This window comes from Pan paniscus, chromosome 18, assembly GCF_029289425.2.
Source record: "Pan paniscus chromosome 18, NHGRI_mPanPan1-v2.0_pri, whole genome shotgun sequence".
Taxonomy (NCBI): domain Eukaryota; kingdom Metazoa; phylum Chordata; class Mammalia; order Primates; family Hominidae; genus Pan; species Pan paniscus.
The window spans coordinates 87,827,315-87,846,578 of NC_073267.2; the positions used below are offsets into that span (position 1 = coordinate 87,827,315).

The 19,264-nt window shown below is 47.1% G+C and overlaps 1 protein-coding gene across 1 annotated transcript in view; it reads left to right on the forward strand.

The window, feature by feature from the left end:
* Window positions 1–6,527: 6,527 nt before the first annotated feature.
* WWOX (WW domain containing oxidoreductase) overlaps window positions 6,528–19,264 on the forward strand; it is a 1,111,113-nt gene continuing 1,098,376 nt past the window's right edge. The window contains exons 1-3 of the mRNA XM_008974373.4: window positions 6,528–7,005; window positions 15,524–15,588; window positions 16,886–16,943. Coding sequence (XP_008972621.1) covers window positions 6,899–7,005; window positions 15,524–15,588; window positions 16,886–16,943 — 230 coding nt within the window. The 5' untranslated portion in view covers window positions 6,528–6,898. The remainder of the gene's footprint in view (window positions 7,006–15,523; window positions 15,589–16,885; window positions 16,944–19,264) is intronic.

Here is a 19,264-nt window from a genome sequence, read left to right on the forward strand (position 1 = left end):
TACAAAGGCTTGTTGGAGATTTTATATAGTTTTAAAATGATTCTTGGGCTGATGGATAACGCCAAGGTAGCAGGGAGCTAACTTGCATTCTTCTGTCAGCCGAAGTGTTTGATAAATTGAAGAGTTAGATGACAAGCAGGAAACTTGTGTGCTGTGTGCGTTATCTGTGCAGGAGGGCCATGTGTCTGGGGCCGTAAAGAAAGGCCGATCTATAGCTTCCTCTTTGCTTTCCCCTGGTCCCGCCAGCCTGACTCCTTTTTCCTAATTAGGACTCCACATAGCCCCCTTCTTGCCTCTGGCTCCCTAGCTTCTGTCATAGCTCCTCTTCGTCCCTCCAGCCTGTGTCCTGGAAATGACTTTCCATTCTGGCTCATCTCTCACTTGCATCATTAGCCCGAATTTGTCTTCTCACCTGTTCCATACCCTGTGTAATGAATTCCCTCTGTCAAATTTGAAATGTTTGCTGGTGTTGGGAGCTCATGCCTGTAATGGCAGTGCTTTGAGAGGCTCAGTCAGGAGGACTACTTGAGCCAAGGAGTTCGAGGTTACAGTGAGCTATGATTGCATCACTGCACTCCAGCCTGGGAAACAGACCAAGACCCTGTCTCTTAAAAAAAAAAAAAAATCCAAATGTTAATACTGGCTTATTTTCCTGATCAGACCCCATCATATATATGATGACATGTGTTGACTTATTTAATATCTTAACACGGCTGTGAGGTGGGCATTACTATTATTTTCATTTTTCAGACAATGAAACTAAGGGAAGTTGAAGGGCTTGGCCACTGTCACAGTTTGTGACATAAGTTGGGTTCAAAAGATAAATTACAGGAAACTAACATGGGAACTCTCCCTGTTTCAGCATACCTTACAGGTCTTGGTTTAAATTTGTCTTAGAACCTTCAATCCACAGTTCTTTGGGTTGACTGTTGACCTTCTGCTAATTCACTGTTATTTCTGGATATAAGGAGTCTGTCTCTATATATATATCAGAGACAGCTTTTTTTTTAATGTGTGTGTTTGAATGAATAGATGAAATACAAACATATCTTCCTAAATAAGGACGCATTGATTAGAAGAGTTTTCCATAAGACTGCTGTTCAACATTCTTCCTTATTGGTTACTTCTCAATGAGAAATTATCAGAAGAGCTAGGATGCCTCCCAGATCTCATTGGTACATTGAGTTTTGCACTAAAGCATCAGGCTTAATTTTCCAAGGAATGGCAATTTAAGTTAAATCAGGTTTGCAGAGTTGTCGGGGTGTTTGTGTATTTGAGGTTGGGAGGGGAAGGAAACGATCATCTTCAGGGTAATGATAATAAACTAATAAAATGTGGCTCCAGGAATGTTGCACTAAAACTTTGTGCCTCCTGCATACATTTCTTTTGAGTAATGCCAAATTGTGTTCAGTAAAATCTGATCAATCTTATGTGCGTAAATTGTCAGTTATTGCAGAAGTAATCAGTCAAAAAGAAAAGAAAGTTTAAATGTAGAAAACCTTGTTAGGAGCTGGGCTTTAGCCTTTAAAATCGTGGGTGGATAGGGCCATCTGGTGTGCAGTTGTGTAACTAGACATTGCTGTTTTTTTTTTAACCTCCTTGCTAATAATCAATGTGATTCATTTGTCTTTACAAAAACAAACCATTCTTTTGTTTTGTTTTTTTTCCTCAACTTTTACTTTAATTTCAGGAGTATATGTGCAGGATGTGCAGGTTTTTTACACAGGTACATGCGTGCCATGGTGGTTTGCTACACAGATCTTCCCATTACCTAGGTATTAAGCCCAGAGCCCATTAGCTATTCTTCCTGATGCTCTTCCTCCCCTCCTGCCTCCCTCTGACAGGCCCCACTGTAGGTTATTCTCCTCCATGTGTCCGTGTGTTTTCATCATTCAGCTACCACATAGAGAACATGTCTAGTCTGTTTTCATGCTGCTGATAAAGACATATCCGAGACTGGGAAGAAAAAGAGGTTTAATTGGACTTACAATTTAAAAAGAGATTTAATTAGACTTACTCCACATGGCTGAGGAGGCCTCAGAATCATGGCGGGAGGTGAAAGGCACTTCTTCCATGGTGGTGGCAAGAGAAAATGAGGACGAAGCAAAAGTGGAAACCCCTGATAAACCCATCATATCTCATGAGACTTACTCACTTCACCAGAATAGCATGGGAAAGACCAGCTCTCATGATTCAGTTACCTCCTGCTGGGTCTCTCACACAACATGTGGGAATTTTGGGAGATAAAATTCAAGTTGAGATTTGAGTGGAGACACAGCCAAACCATATCAATGTGGTGTTTGGTTTTCTGTTCATGTGATAGTTTGCAGAGGAGAGTGGCTTCCACCTCCATACGTGTCCCTGCTAAGGACATAATCTTGTTCCTTTTCATGGCTACATAGTATTCCATGGTGTATATGTACCACATTTTCTTTATCCAGTCTATCATCGATGGGCATTTGGGTTATTCTATGTCTTTGTTATTGTGAATAGTGCTGCAATGAACATATGCGTCCATGTATCTTTATAATAGAATGATTTCTGTTACTTTGGGTATATACCAAGTAATGGAATTGCTGGGTCAAATGGTATTTCTGCCTCTAGGTCTTTGAGGAATTGCCACACTGTCTTCCACAATGGTTAAACTAATTTACACTCTCACAAAGGGTGTAAAAGTGTTTCTTTTTCTCCACAACCTTGCCAGCATCCACTGTTTTTTGACTTTTTAATAATTGCCCTTCTGATTGGCATGAGATGGTATCTCAATGTGGTTTTGATTTGCATATCTCTAATGATCAGTTATGTTGAGCTTTTTTTCATATGTTTCTTGGCTGCATGAATGTCTTGAGAAGTGTCTGTTCATGTCCTTTGCCCACTTTTTAATGGGGTTGTTTAAAACAAACTATTCTTAAGGCTTTCTTAGGGTAACATTTGGAGAACATTGGCTCATTCCCAAACATAAGCCTTCTCAAACCGATTATAATCTAACCCTCACCAAGTTAAGTAGGGCTTGCCTGCTGATAGATCCTCATCAGAGCAAAGTCAAAGCTAAAGTTCAGGGGGACAGAAACTGAGTAAACAGAGGAAGCCAGTAAGGAGAGAGCAGAAAATGTAGCTCATGGGAGGGAGGAGACAAACCTCAAGAGGAAAAAGTTCCCAACGCTTGCATGTCTTACTTCTTTAACCTCATAGAGCCCAACAAATAAGTTATAAGAAAGGGAGAAGAGGCCGGGAGTGGTGGCTCATGCTTGTAATTCCAGCACTTTGGGAGGCCAAGGCGGGTGGATCACGAGGTCAGGAGTTCAAGACCAGCCTGGCCAAGATGATGGGGAAACCCCGTCTCTACTAAAAATACAAAAATTAGCTGAGTGTGGTGACGCTCACCTATAGTCCCAGCTACTTGGGAGGCTGAGGCAGGAGAATCACTTGAACCCGGGAGGTGGAGGTTGCAGTGAGCCAAGATTGTGCCACTGCTCTCCAGCCTGGTGACCGAGTGAGACTCCGTCTCAAAAAAAAAAAAAAAAAAAAAAGAAAAGAAAGGGAGAAGAAAATGTGATCATGATAACCATTCCCACCATTACTGCAGTCTGGACCAGCCAGCCAGATTTCCACAGCATGTCTCTGACCTGCAGAGGGGCTAGCAAGGTGAGAGGCATCCAGACCATGCTACAGAACTCAGTAATCAGAGCCTGTGCTGGAGCCACCAGCGTCCCAGGACCACCATGTGAACCTCCTGACAGGAGCAGGCTCCTCAATGCCTGAAATGAATCTCAGCAGAACTCCTGTGATTCATAAGTGACTCATTTACTAACTTATTGTCAGTATAGATTCTCCACTGGGAGAAGACTGGCAACTTCTGGAGACATTTTTGGTTGTTACAACTAGGAGAGGGGCATCTACTACTCGCATCTAGTGGGTAGAGGCCAGAGATGCTGCTAAACATCCTACTGTGCAGCCCCACCACAAAGAATGATCTGGCTCCAAATATCAGTAATGTCGAGGTTGAGAAACCCTGGTGTCAGCAGCGGGAGAAGCCTTAGAGGGAATTTCCAAAGTGGTAGGATCAGCACAGGATAGACCCTGAAGTTTAAACTTCTTTCAGGGGGACCGCTACACAGTTTGGGGAACACCATGGTATATCACTAGCTGTGGGCTGATGCCAAGTTACAGGTAACAGATGCCAGCAGAAGCTCTGGCCAGAGGAAACCAAGATAAACCTACAGACAGTCCTTGTGAAACTGAACAGAGTCAAAGATAATGAATGGAGAAACTGAGGCTAATCAGTTGGACCTCATTCCTTCCTCTCCCCACAATCAGGGGATCTTATGACTGAATTTCCTACAAATAGCAAAGGAATAAGTAGGCTTAGGTGAGAGGGGAAAGGGGCTAAATTGAGGGGAGCAGTGGAGCAACAGATTAGTGGTAGCAGATTTATTTTTATTTATCTTTTGTTGTTGTTGTTGTTAAGACAGAATCTTACGCTGTCACCCAGGCTGGAGTGCAGTGGTACAATCATGACTCTCTGTACCCTTGAACTCCTATGCTAGAGCCTAGGAGTAAATACTAGGATTACTAGTAATTACTCTAGGATTACTAGAGTAATCCTCCAACCTCAGCCTCCTGAATAGCTGAGACTACAGACATGCACCACCACACTGGCTAACTTTTAAATTTTTTATAGAGATGGGGTGGGGGGGGTGGGGGGGTGTCTCACTATATTGCCCAGGCTGGTCTTGAACTCCTGGGCTCAAGCAATTCTCCTGCCTTGGCCTCCCAAAGTGCTGGGATTACAGTTGTGAGCCACTACGCCCAATCCAATGATAGCAGATTTAAACACAGGTGGATTTGGAAAAAAAATCTTATGATAGGTTTAATATGAGTCAGCAGGGCTGTTGAAACAAAACAGTGCTTTGTTAAGCTTGTTTTTGGATGGTCAAATATAGAAAGGCAGGTGTCTCCGCTAAAGAGTACGTAGAGCAGGAATCCTAAGCAATCATCCATTTCAGAACATGAAGACAAATAGCAGCTGCCCCTCCCATACACTGCCCATTAAAATATATACTTTTAAAATTCCTTATTTTCAATTTTATTTTTTTGCTCTCTCAGAAGAATCAAATATATGTAATTATTCTGATGGAGGCTTGCATTCTCTGGGACCTAGGCCTGAGAAATCACGGTCAGTAGATTTCCCTATAACATGGGGCTGGGAAGCAAGTGCCAAACAGGGAATGTTCTGGAAAACTCCTTAAGCACAAGCTGAAGATATGTTTGAGGTTTTGGATACAGAACATTTATAGGATATCTTTTGGTGGTCCAAGAGGACTTGAGTGTACCTTGTAAATACAGGATTTTGTTTTTAATTAGATTGATTCACAGAGAACCAAACCTAAGGAATCACACCATTCATTCATTTGTTCATTTAATAAATTTGTAGGTTGAAGCATTTACCAAGTGCTGGCAATAGAAAGAAGTCCCGGGTGTGCTTTGTCAGTTTAGTCGGGACTACACAAATGAGTCAATAACTGTAGTGGAGTGATGCGATCTCAACTGCCAGGAATCCCCCGGCTCTCCTCTCTTCCTGTGCCTCCTCAGGTAGTTAGCTATCCTTTCTTTTATTTTCCTTTCCTTTCCTTTCCTTCCCTCCCCTCCCCTCCCCTCCCTCCCTCCCTCCCTTCCTTCCTTCCTTCCTCCCTCCCTCCCTCCCTCCCTACCTCTCTCCCTTTCTTTCCAGATTCTGGACCCATTCCAGACTTACTAAAGGAAATTCTCTAAAGGCGAGGCAGTTTTTTAAAGACAGCAGCTCTCTCTGTCGCCCTGCTGGAGTGCAGTGGCCCGATCATAGCTCACTGCAGCCTCGACTTCTTGGGCTCAAGTGATGCTCCCCCTTCAGCCTCAATGAGTAGCTGTGACTACCGATGTGCACTACCACGCCCGGCAAACTAAAGAAATAATTATTTTTGGTAGAGACAGGGATCTTGCGATGTTGCCCAGGCTGTTCTCAAACTCCTGGCCTCAAGTGATCCTCCTGCCTCAGCGTCCTAATGTGTTTGGATTACAGGCATGAGCCACTGAGCCCGGCCTAGCTACCCTGTCTGAGTTGTGCCCACTACACAAAGGTGTCAGCTACATGAGATGTCTATGCATTACTGGCCTGGACCCCACATTAAGTGCTCCGTAAACATCAGTCTCTGTTATCAACAGCACTGTGTTTTGGCTGGAAGAAAGTTCTCTAAAACCAGGAAATCAGGAATCAGCAGTTTTAAGTTCTCCAGGTTATATTTTAACATTGTGTTCATATACAAAACAAAGGTTGTGAATCAGCACGAATGCTGGCAAGCCCTGGAAGGTTTGTGATCACGGACTTTCACGAGACCCCAAGGCAAGGAGAGACAGAAGCCCAGGACAACAGCATGGGCGCCGCTTTTCGGTCAGGCGCCGCCTGGACTACATTTCCCATATCCAATTGCCGTGCTCCTGCAGGATTGGCCAGAACAACGCGGAAGTGATTACGGGTCGCCCAGCAACGGGCGGAGTCCTGGCCCGAAACTGGATGCGCACGCCCCTTCCCTGCGGCGGGGAGGCTGACAAGTCTCCGCTCTATCTCTAGCGCCTCGGAGCGCTCTCCGGCTTTGCTGTCTAGCCCGGCGGCAGCGCGATCTCTTAGGCACTTTCACCGCCTTCCTCTCCAGGCCCTGCCCCTTTGACGCCGGCAGTCGCGATATTGCGGAGACTGGATTTCAGCTTCGTGGTCGGCGGAGCGGCCCCTGGAGGGCGCAGTGCGCAGGCGTGAGCGGTCGGGTTCCGACGCGCGCGGGTCTCGTTTGGAGCGGGAGTGAGTTCCTGGGCGAGTGGACCCGGCAGCGGGCGATCGGGGGGCCAGGTGCCTCCACAGTCAGCCATGGCAGCGCTGCGCTACGCGGGCCTGGACGACACGGACAGTGAGGACGAGCTGCCTCCGGGCTGGGAGGAGAGAACCACCAAGGACGGCTGGGTTTACTACGCCAAGTAAGGGGGCCGCAGTGGGGCCGCGGACGCACCTGGGACCCTGCACTGCCCACGGACGCCACCTGCGCGGGGAGGGCGCGCACTCCGGCGCAGCGAGTGCGGTGCAAAGTGAAAGTAACTGTTAAGGAGCTTCAGGGAAAAGGGTCCAGGGTTCCCAGTAGGGGCCGGCCCCCTTGGTGGGCCCTGGGTCCAGCGGGGGTCACCTGGCGGCTTCCCGGCGCGCCCTCTGCTGTTCAGGATGCAGCACTGCGCGGCGCGGCGAGGGCAAAGCGGCCTCATCCCCGCCAAAAAATAAAGATGTTTTAAAAAGCACACATGCTCAGCTCCCTCCTGCAGGCTCTGGGTTGCAGGGATAGGAGTTTAGTTTCGTTTCGTTTTGTTTTGTTTTGTCCAGACTGGTATTGCTCAGTCATCCAGGCTGGAGTGCAGGGGTGCCATCATAGCCCACTGCAGCCTCTACCTACTGGGTTCAGGCAATCCTCTCATCTCAGCCTCCTGAGTGGCTGGGACTACAGGCGTGCACTACTATGCCCGACTAATTTTTTAAGTATTTGTAGAGACTAGGGTCGCACCATGTTGCCCAGGCTGGTCTCGAACTACTGGGCTCAAGCAGGCCACCTGCCTCAGCCTCCAGAATTGAGATTACAGGCGTGAGCCACTGCGCCTAGCCAGGAGTATTTTTTAGCAGCAGTCCTAGATAGCTTCACTATCATTTCCTGGGAAAGTTTTGGAAACCCCAGCAGAACCTTCATCTTTAACTGTGTGACCTTGGGCCATTGAAATAACGTTTAATCTTGGTTTTCTCACCTGTAAAATGGGTTGATATGAGGGTCAGTTCAGGCACTGTGCGTAAAGCACATAGCACCGTGTCTAATAGGTACTGTCTGTTCCTTAACTGTCTTTCCTGATTGCTCTTAAGATACGACAGTGCGTCTTATATCGGCACCTTAGAATCACCTAGGAAATGTCCTAAATACACGTTTTGGGTCTCCATAGAGAACCTGCTGCAGCCGACTCTCAACTTTGGGAGTCTCTTTTTTTAAGCTTTCCAGGTGAGGTGGAATATCACCTGGTTTTGAGAAACATGGATGCAAATCTGATTTTCAGCACCTGGGAAACTTTTTTTGTAAGAGCCTTTTTCTGGGCCCCACTTCCAGAGGGTTTTTCTTTTTTTTTTTCTTTTGAGACGGAGTCTTGCTCTGTCGCCCAGGCTGGAGTGCAGCGGCGCGATCTCGGCTCACTGCAACCTCTGCCTCCCGGGTTCACGCCATTCTCCTGCCTCAGCCTCCCGAGTAGCTGGGACTACAGGCGCCCGCCACCACGCCCGGCTAAGTTTTTGTGTTTTTAGTAGAGACGGAGTTTCACCGTGTTAGCCAGGATGGTCTCGATCTCCTGACCTCGTGATCCTCCCGCCTCGGCCTCTCAAAGTGCTGGGATTATAGGCGTGAGCCACCGCTCCCGGCCTTTTTTTTTTTTCTTTTTTTTTTTTTTTTTTTAAAGACAGAGTCTCGCTCCGTCGCCCAAACTGGAGTGCAGTGGTGCGATCTCGGCTCACTGCAACCTCTGCATGCCGAGTTGAAGCGATTCTCGTATCTCAGCCTCCCGAATAGCTGGGATTACAGGCGCCCGCCACCAGGCCTGGCTAATTTCGCGCTGTTGGCCAGGCTGGTCTCCAACTCCTGGCCTCAAGTGATCCGCCCACCTCGGCCCCCCAAAGTGTTGGGATTACAGACAGGAGCCACTGCGTCAGCCCAGAATTTCTGATTTAATTGGTTTGGCCCCTCCCCTCTCCCTTGGTAGGTTGTAAAATCTTCCCTCCCAGGTGATTCTAATCTATGCAAGGATGTGAACCACTGCTGCCTTTGGTGGCAAGGTAGAGGAAAAACAACCAAGTTCTGATGAGTTCATTCAAGACACACACAGGTATTATGTGACAGGCCTTTGGCTGGCACTGGTTATACCGAGGCAAATAAGAGCCAGTTGTCATCCTTAGGACCCAATCTTATTAGGGCACAGTGACATGTGTAGGATTGTCCCCACGCAGTGTGTATACCAGGAAGTAGCGTGTCTGGCATGAGGTGTGTGTAGGTAGTTGGGGGGATCGTGAGGGAATATGGTGGCACCCTCACAGTAACCTTCACTTCCTGGGCTCAAGCGATCCTCCCGCATCAGCCTGTTGAGTACCCGGGACCACAGGTGTGTGCCTCCACACCCAGCTAATTATTACATGTTTTGTAGACATGGGGTCTCACCATGTTGCCCAGGCTGGTTTGAACTCCTGAACTCAAGCCAGCCTCCCTCCCGAAGCACTGGAATCACAGGCCTGAGGCACTGTGCCAAGCCCAGAGCGGTGTTTTGAGCGCAAGTAGAGGTGGGTGGGGCAGGAGGGCAGTCTAGGTAGAGGGAACAGTGAGAGGAGAGACCCCCTGCATGGCCTGTCCAGGGGCCTGTGATCTTTGTGAGGGTCCAGGAATGTGAAGGTTAAGGCAGGGAAGGGAGGACCCAGTTCAAGGATTTCTGTGCCTTGCCGAGAAGCTTGGGCTCTGTTGGCAGAGCCAGAGAGTGGCATTCATTCAGCTTGTGAATTCTGGAAGAATTTCTGGCTCTGGAGAATTAAAGGGACATTTCCAGCAGCAGAGCTCCAGTAGCCTTTGCTGGGGCAGAGGCAAGCTCCTGAGCGGGCACTTGCTGTTCCTCTCACCTGTACATCTGTCGGGGAAAGGCTCCTTCTCATCCTTCAGAGCTGAGCTTACATGTCACTGCCCAAGAGACCTTCCTAACTGTGGGTGTCCCCTCGACCTTGTACTGGTCACCTTGTTTCTCTGCTTCTTCGTGCTTAGCCTTGGCTGTGTACTCCTCCTTGTTGGCCCTGTCTCCCTTGCCCAGGTTGCAGATATCATGGGGCAGCTTGTTCATCTGAGTGTCCCCAGTGCTTGGCACCCAGAAGCCGTAAGATGAGCCCCTGTGGGATGAGTAAATGAATCATCTCGGGAAGGTCAGCCGCGGGCTTCTGTGGGTGGGTGGGTGGTGCACTGGGCCCCAGAGTACAAAGATGCACATGACCTGCTTCCGGCTTACTAAGCCCACCTCTGCCTCTGGCTCTGTGGGGTGTTTCCTCCTTTGCCACTCAGCCCCAGAGGTGCTTCTGCTTCCCTGCAGGCTTGCCCTGGAGCCTGGCGCTAGGGCCCTGGGGCTCCCTTGCTTCCGCTAGCCCTGCGTGCCCCCTGCACCTGCCTTCCTGCTGCCTGGCCTTTCTCCCATCTGCTTTCTTCCTGAGTGGCCCCTGGCCAGGGGACTCGGGTGCATACATGGTTTCCAAACGCCTTTCCTCCAGCCCTCCCGACTAGTGTCTTAAATCTCAAGCTGGCCTCTCTGGCTCCGCTGTTTTTTTTTTTTTTTTTTAATTTAATTTAATTTTAAATTCCGGGATACATGTGCAGGATGTGCAGGTTTGTTACATAAGTAAACCTGTGCCATGGTGACTTGCTGCATTTGTCAACCCATCACCTAGGTGTTCAGCCCCCCGTGCATTAGCTATTTATTGTTTACACCAGCTGAGATGCCAGGGCTTGGCTGGCTCTCAGCTGGAGGGCTCACTCTCTGGACCTTGTGTCCGTCCCCGCTGGCCCTCACTTCTCTGGGTATCAGGGTTGAAAGGCTGAAATTCTTTGGGTGTTAGCTTAGGATGCCTCTGATCCATCCTAACCCGACATTCCCTTGATCTCTCCTGATATGTGAGCATCCTGGCCCTTCTTTTCTTTTCAGTTTTAATTTTTGCGCTGGCTCCAACCCCTTTTCATTCCTGACCCTGGAAGTGACACTTGTTTTTCTCTTGGGGTTTGGGAAACTTTGTGGTTGTTCTTTCTAGGAGGCTGCTCTTTGAGTCATTTCTTTTCCATATTGTTTCTCCTACTGTAGCAGGGCCATGGCCAGGGATAGAGGCTGTAGCTCCCACTGAGACCTCGGGGTCTGGTGGAACCCGGTCTTGTGTGGGTGCTGCCGGCCTCTCCTGCTTTCCCACCTGCCTCACGGTTCACTTGTGTGCCTCAAAGGCACACATGCCCTAGCGCTTCAAAGCCCACCAGGGTGGGCTCCCAGGGGTGAGGTCGAGGTAGACCGGGAACCCAAGAGAGCTGGCGGGCCTTTCTTCTACCCCTCTCCCCTCACAGTCTCAGAGCAGCCCCTTCATGGGAGATGGGAAGTGAGGGACAAGGTCTCAGTGTCAGAGCCGTCCTTGTTTGCCCTTCCCCGTGCCTCTTATGAAGCTCAGGCCTTTTGGCAGTCAGAGGCCTCGATGGTGCCTGTGTCCACAGGGCTGGCTGTCCTCACCGGCAACTCTAGATCTCCCTGCTAACTTACACTGTGCTCAGAAAACACACACATGCACGCACGCACGCATGCACGCACGCACACACACACACACACACCCCCACACCCATAGGCTGGCCATGGTGGGAGGCCAAGGTGGGAGGATCGCCTGAGCCCAGGAGCTCGAGGCTGCAGTGGGCTATGATTGCGTCACTGTACTCTAGCCTGGGCCACAGAATGAGACCTTGTCTAAAAAAAAATTAACAGAAAACACCCCATACGTGGAAGTGTGGTATTCACATAATATGATGTTCACTTAATTTTGAATCCTTTAGTTTAAGTTTAGATTACTCTTAATTATCTTTTTAAATGACAAGCTTGTTGAAAGAATAAAAAATCAAAGACGGCTTCTATTTAAAGGAGAATACGAGAACGCTTAGGGGACATGTGTTCTAATTTTCTCTTCATTAAAAAGTCATTTAAGGTTATAATTAAAAAGAACATCTTTTAATTAATTTTTATATTTATTAAAAAAAAGTCTTCTATTGAAAGGTACAGTTCTTAGTTCTTCCCGTGTTAACTCACTCGGTCCTCTATAACCCCAAGAAGTAAGTGCTGTTATTGTCCCCATCTAAACTGTTGAGGAAACTGAGGCATGGGATTAAATGACTTCTTCAAGGGCAGAGTGGCTGGCAAATGGGAGACCCAGAAAACCTTGGCAGTTGGGCTCCAGAATCTTCACGACCAAATTAGTCTGTCTGCTTCAGCTGGTTCCGGATTCTTCCCCAGGGATGGTTGTGTCCTGCAGGGGACGGCTGGCAACGTCTGGAGATGCTTTCTGTTGCCACAGCTATGGGACTGGGGTATTGGCATCTGATGGGCAGAGGCCAGTGGTGCCCAAGGCAGCCCCGCAACAAAGAATGATGCAGGCCGGGTGCAGTGGTTCACGCCTGTAATCCCAGCACTTTGGGAGGCCGAGGCAGGTGGATCAGTTGAGGTCAGGAGTTCGAGACCTGCCTGGCCAACATGGTGAAACCCCATCTCTACTAAAAATACAAAAATTATCCCGGCATGGTGGCAGGTGCCTGTAATCCTAGCTACTCAGGCTGAGGCGGGAGAATTGCTTGAACCCGGGAGGCAGAGGTTGCAGTGAGCTGAGATTGCACCACTGTACTGCAGCCTGGGTGACAGAGTGAGACTCTGTCTCAAAAAAAAGAAAAAAAAAAAAAAAAAAAAAAGAATGATCCAGCCCCATGTGCCACCAGCAGTGAGAATAAGAAACCCTGATTCAGGCATGTTCTGTGAAAGTCAAGAACGTAGGTTGACAGAGTTTGTTTTGTTTTTTAAATGTCTTTCTGAATAAATAAAAACTGTTCTGAGTGAGTTTTGTAGTTCCTTTGGAAAGTATTCATTCTGTATGTTTACATTTGTGCACCTGCTGTGGGCCAGGCATGAGGCTACATGTCTGAGGGCCCAGCTTCACCTACTAAGGGCCGAGAGGCTCTTTCTGTGCCAGCCTGCCTGCCAACAAGGCTCAGCTTCCACTGCTAAGGGTCATTTTGTGGATTTTTTTATTTTTATTTTTAGGTTGAGTCTTGCTTTTTCGCCCAGGCTGGACTGCAGTGGCGTGATTTTGGCTCACTGCAACCTTCACCTCCCAGGTTCAGGAAATTCTCATGCCTCAGCCACTCAAGTAGCTGGGATTACAGGCATGTGCCACCATGTCTGTCTAATTTTTGTATTTTTAGTAGAGATGGGGTTTTGCCATGTTGCCTAGGCTGGTCTCGATCTCCTGGGCTCTAGCGATCCTCCCGCCTCGGCCTCCCAAAGTGCTGGGATTACAGGCGTGAGCCACCGTGCCCCGCCACTTCATGGATTCTTGAGGGCAGAGTTTTTTGGAGCCAGGCTTCAAGCACATTTGATGTGTGCCTATGAGATAAAGACTGCTTTTAATGGCAGGCAAGGAAAATGCAACTCCATCTCTTAACTTTCTTGAAGAAGCTTGAGACACAGCTCCGCAAGGGGCAGGAAGGTTTCATGTTATTGCCAATGCTTGGTTTATCTGATTGCTGTTGCCATTCATTTTGAAGGAGAAGCAGGAGTTGGTATACCAATATTCCCACTGTGCCAGCAGAGAGCGGGTTATCCTTACCAGAGAGCCAGAGAGTCAGAGCGGGTTTTTTTTTTTTTTTTTTTTTTTTTTTTTTTTTTTTTTTTTGAGATGGAGTTTCACAATTGTTGCCCAGGCTGGAGTGCGCGATCTCAGCTCACCGCAGCCTCTGCCTGCCGGGTTGAAGCAATTCTCCTGCCTCAGCTTCCCGAGTAGCTGGGATTACAGGCATGTGCCACCACGCCAGGCTAATTTTGTATTTTTAGTAGAGACAGGGTTTCTCCATGTTGGTCAGGCTGGTCGCGAACTCCCGACCTCAGGTAATCCGCCTGCCTTGCCCTCCTGAAGTACTGGGATTACAGACATGAGCCACCGCGCCCGGCCACAGAGCTGCTTTTTTTTGCAAGTGATATTGGATGGTGGTTGATGTACAAAGTAGGAGTTTGTCTTTGCTACTGATACTGTAGCTGGTACAAGGATTTAATCGTTCTCCAAGCACTGTCACAGGTGTCATGTGTCTCGCCTTTTCAGCAGCTCTGTGAGGTGGCAGTAGCCCTGAGGAGACTGGCTGGACTCAGCTAGCCTGGGCTGCTCAGGTCTTCAGCGTGCTGAGTGAGGCATTCCTGCACTATGACAGAGAGCCAGCTGCCAAGACTTTGTCAAACAGACCAGAAGCCAGCAGTTCATGAAAAGACCTTGCTTGCAAGTTGTAGAATTTTTTAGAAAATTCGTGCTCTCTGTATTTATTTTCTGTAAAATAATTGATAGGGAAAGAATGTTCACATCTTATCATCTAGATGTTGCTGATTAAATAATATAACTTTCTGGGTTGGCATGAGTAGGTGAACTTTTAGGAAACCCAGCCTACCCTTCGAATGCCTCTTGTAGCACCTGGCTGTTTCCCTGTTAAAATAATTGTATGTTTTCCTGGATACCTTATTACCTGGTGACACGTGTTTCTAGTTATTGACCTACGATTTTAATTATAACTTTGGGTGGTGGTCTGAAATGAAATGTTAAGTTTGACGCAAAAATCGGACTAGTTTGTGTAACTGATTTGTTCAAAATAACAGCTTACATTTCTCAGAGCTTTTTGTATGCCAAGTGCTATGCGAAACCCTGGATGTACAATATTCTTATAGCAGCCCCTGAGATCAGTGCTAGGATTATTTCCATTTTGCAGATGAGGGGATGGAGATTAAGGAGTGGGGTCACTTGACCAAAGGTGCACAGCGCACAGCTAGGTGCCCTATGGGAAGGTCTTACTGCATCTCTTAACTACCTCTTGGGACCAGTTAGGAACCAGTGCTTAATGAAACACTTTGAAGTTACATCTGTGGAAAGAATAAACATTTTAGCTGGGCAAAGGTGGCACGGGCTTCTAGTCCCAGCCACTGAAGAGGCTGAAATAGGAGGGTTACTTGAGTTCAGGAGTTCCAGTCCAGCCTGGGCAACATAGTGAGACCCTGATTCTTTAAAAAGAAACACAAATAAATAAACATTTTAAGAGATTATATAAATTAGATATTATGAATTTTGTCCCTACATCCTGGAATAAAACCAAAACAAATACACAGCAAAATGCCTCTAGATTGATTGATTGATTGATTGATTGATTGATTTTGGAGACAGAGTCTTGCTCTGTCACCAGGCTGGAGTGCAGCGGCGTGATCTCGGCTCACTGCAACCTCTGCTTCCCTGGTTCAAGCGATTCTCCTGCCTCAGCCTCCCGAGTAGCTGGGACTACAGGCACGTGCCACTGTGCCCAGCTAATTTTGTATTTTTGGTAGAGACAGGGTTTCACCATGTTGGCCAGGATGGTCTCCATCTCCTGACGTTGTGATCTGCTCCCCTAGGGCTCCCAAAGTGCTGGGATTACAGGTGTGAGCCAGCGCTCCCGACGGCCTCTAGATATTTTGAGTGATTCAGCAAACCTCCTAAAGTTGACCCCGTATCTGGGGTCACAGTCCTCTTTCTCCTTCTTCCCCCCACTTCCTCCTTATATCTGGCTATCTGGGAGAGAAAAAATTTAATACAATTGATTACTTTTTAGAAGAGTTAATTTTTACTTATTACTGTGGATTTTTTTTTTTTTAACAGTCACACCGAGGAGAAGACTCAGTGGGAACATCCAAAAACTGGAAAAAGAAAACGAGTGGCAGGAGGTTTGTATGTTTTGTCAAAGGATCTTGGATGGAAGCATTAAGTAGATGGGGAAATGTCACTGGCAGAGAGGCGAAAGGTTATTGTGTGTTTTAGGGAGGGCTCTCTGGTAGAGAACCAGACTCCCACTCTGAGGAGCTTATGGGATTTGGCAGAAGAAGATGATGAGATCGTAGGGTGGAGTGAGGATGATTTCTTACTGGTCTTAAAGTACCGAAATGGCCAGATGTGGTGGCTCATGCCTGTAATCCCAGCAGTTCGGGAGGCCGAGGCGGGTGGATCACCTGAGGTCAGGAGTTTGAGACCAGCCTGGCCAACATGTTGAAACCGCATCTCTTCTAAAAATACAAAAATTAGCTGGGCGTGGTTGCATGCGCCTGTAATTCCAGCTACTTCGGAGGCTGAGGCATGAGAAGTGCTCAAACCCAGGAGCTGGAGGTTGCAGTGAGCCAGATCACACCACTGCGCTCCAGCCTCGGTGACAGAGTGAGATGCTGTCTGAAAAATAGCGACAACAACAACAACAAAAAACAGAAAATAATTGAGGCCTTTGATTCACAGTTTATGATGTTTTCCTATCGTTGCAGTGTTTATAAAATTGTTCTTGGCTATACTATGGAATTAAATATATAAGTATTTGGAAATTTCGTAAAGATTACCATGACTTCTAGGTGATTCTGAGCTACTGTATGATCCACGGAATAGAAGTATAAGAAAGGGACAGGCATGGTGGCTTGTGCTTGTGATTCCAGCCCTTTGGGAGGCACAGGTGGGAGGATCACTTGTGCCCGGGAATTCGAGGTGAGCCTAGACAACATAGTGAGACCCCGTCTTAAAAAAATATATGAGAAGGTTCCTGCCCTTAAGAGGTTTAGGATCTAGTTGAAGAGTCAGTGACTGCACATGAAAAAAATTGGCCGTGCCCTCTAATATCATATGAGGCATCACAAGTCAGCATATGAATGACGTTGGGTGCCTGCCCTGCATATACATATGTTCTGTGAGCTCATTCAAGGGAGAATTCCCATGGATTGGCGCAACCAGTATGGTTTATAGAGTGATCAGGAATAAAATAGGTTTTCTTCAAAACAAGAGGCAAAAATGTGGAGCCCAGGTGGGATCATGGGCCTTCTGCAGCTGCCGCAATTGGAACATGTGACGAAAGCCAGTTGATGTGACAACTGCTGGGTCGGAGGGACAGGCTTGGGGGCGGGGCTGGGAGGGCTCCTCCCCTTCCTGACCCAGGGATGGTCTTTACTTCTCCCTGGCACCTGTAGACCTGTCTTTCTTGTGTTTCAGATTTGCCATACGGATGGGAACAAGAAACTGATGAGAACGGACAAGTGTTTTTTGTTGAGTAAGTGTCTGCAAAGAAACCACTCTCAGCTGTTTTGCTTTTTAATAGGAATTTTTAATTATAAAAGTAATACACAGTAACTGTAGAAAAATACAAAGTATAATAGTATGTATCTGTAATCTTAGCAGAAGTGACTACTTTTAACATCGCTGGAACTTTTAACATCGCTAGATTTATTCTTCTATTTTCGACGCACACGCATCCTTAAAAAAAGAAAAGTAGGGAGGCCAGGCATGGTGGCTCATGCCTGTAATCCCAGCACTTTGGGAGGCCGAAGTGGGTGGATCATGAAGTCAAGAGATCGAGACCATTCTGGCCAACATGGTGAAACTCCGTCTCTACTAAAAATACAAAAATGAGCTGGGTATGGTGGCACGTGCCTGTGGTCCCTGCTGCTCGGGAGGGTAAGGCGGGAGAATCACTTGAACCCAGGAGGCGGAAGTTGCAGTGAGCTGAGATCGCGCCACTGCACTCCAGCCTGGGTGACAGAACGAGACTCCTTCTCAAAAAAAAAAAAAAAAAAAAGAGGAAATGCACTGTGTGGACTGTTTAGTAACCTGCTTTTTTCCACGTAATATATTTTGAGCATTTTCTTGTATCCATATCTATTTTTCAAAAAGATGCTATTTAGCAGCTCTAGAGTTATTATTTTGTACAGATATACTATAATTTATCAAATTGCCTATTGGACATTAATGCTAAATTCCTGTTATAGAGAACCTATAATTATAAATAATGTATTGAGCATCCTTATCTGTAAGACTTTTTCACCTCTCTGATTCTGTCTTTAGGATAAATTCCAGTATCACGCAGCAATAGTAACCACCTGTCCAACATACAGCGTGAGCCAGGCCTGATTCTAATCATCTTGTATCTGTAGCATTAGGTCATTCGATCCCCACAGTGCCCTGAGAGGTACTATTGTTATTATCCCTAGCTTACTGCCAGTGACACAGACTTGAGGGGGTAAGTGACTTGTTAAGGATCCCACAGCAAAGAAGTAGCACAGCCAGGCTTTGAGCCCAGCACCTGCTCCAGGGACTGTACTCTTGACCACTGTAGTTAAGAGGAGAATTAATGTTTCACAACTGTCAACATTTAAATTAGAAGCTTGAATAGTCTTTGACAGGATTAGGATTGGTTGGTTAATAGAAGTTGATTTGGGCAGGAATTTTTTTTTTTTTTTTAAGTTATGAATGTAACATAAACGTTTCAGTATTTGATTCAAGTACACCAACATTTAGGGGTCGGGCCAGCCCTGCTCTTTGAGTGTGAGTCCACTGCATGGATCCAGTGTGGTCTTCCTTCCCTAAGCATGCCTGTAACATAACATCTACAATTTCTACTTTCACTTTATGTGGGTGAAAGAGTACCTAGGTGCCGAGGCAAGAGACTGAAGGCACAAACTCTTTCAGTATAATAAAGAAAATAGTTAGAATAAGAATAGTCATAATACAGGTTAGATATAGAGATGATCATGGACAATTATCAATCATTACTATAAACACTATTAATCATTAGCTTTTAATATTACTCTTTGTGGCATTACTAACATAACCTAGGAATAACTGGCACGTATAGGCTCAGGTGCTAAAGGGACATTGTGAGAAGTGACCTAGAAGGCAAGAGGTGAGCCTTCTGTCACGCCCGCATAAGGGCTGCTTGAGGGCTCCTTGGTCAAGCGGTAACACCAGTGTCTGGGAAGACACCCGTTACTTAGCAGACCGCGAAAGGGAGTCTCCTTTCCTTGGAGGAGTCAGGGAACACTCTGCTCCACCAGCTTCTTGTGGAAGGCTGGATATTATCCAGGCCTGCCCACAGTCATCCGGAGGCCTAAACCCCTCCCTGTGGTGCTGTGTTTCAATGGTCACGCACCTTGTCCACTTTCATGCTCCTCCCGTACTCCTGGTTCCTCTTTGAAGTACGTAGTAGATAGCGGTAGAAGAAATAGTGAAAGTTTTAAAGTCTTTGATCTTTCTTTTAAGGGCAGAAAAGAAAATGCTGACGTATGCTGCCTTCTCTCTCTGCTTCGGCTACCTAAAAGGGAAGGGTCCTCTATCCTGTAATCACGTGACTTGCTTCACCTTGTCAATCACTTAGAAGATTCACCCTCCTTACCCTGCCCCCTTGTCTTGTATGCAATAAATATCAGCGTGCCCAGCCGTTCGGGGCCACTACCGGTCTCCAGGTCTTGGTGGTAGTGGCCCCGCCCCGGGCCCAGCTGTTTTCTCCTTATCTCTTTGTCTTGTATCTTTATTACAATCCCTCGTCTCTGCACACGGGGAGAACACCCGCTAAGCCCAGTAGGGCTAGACCCTACA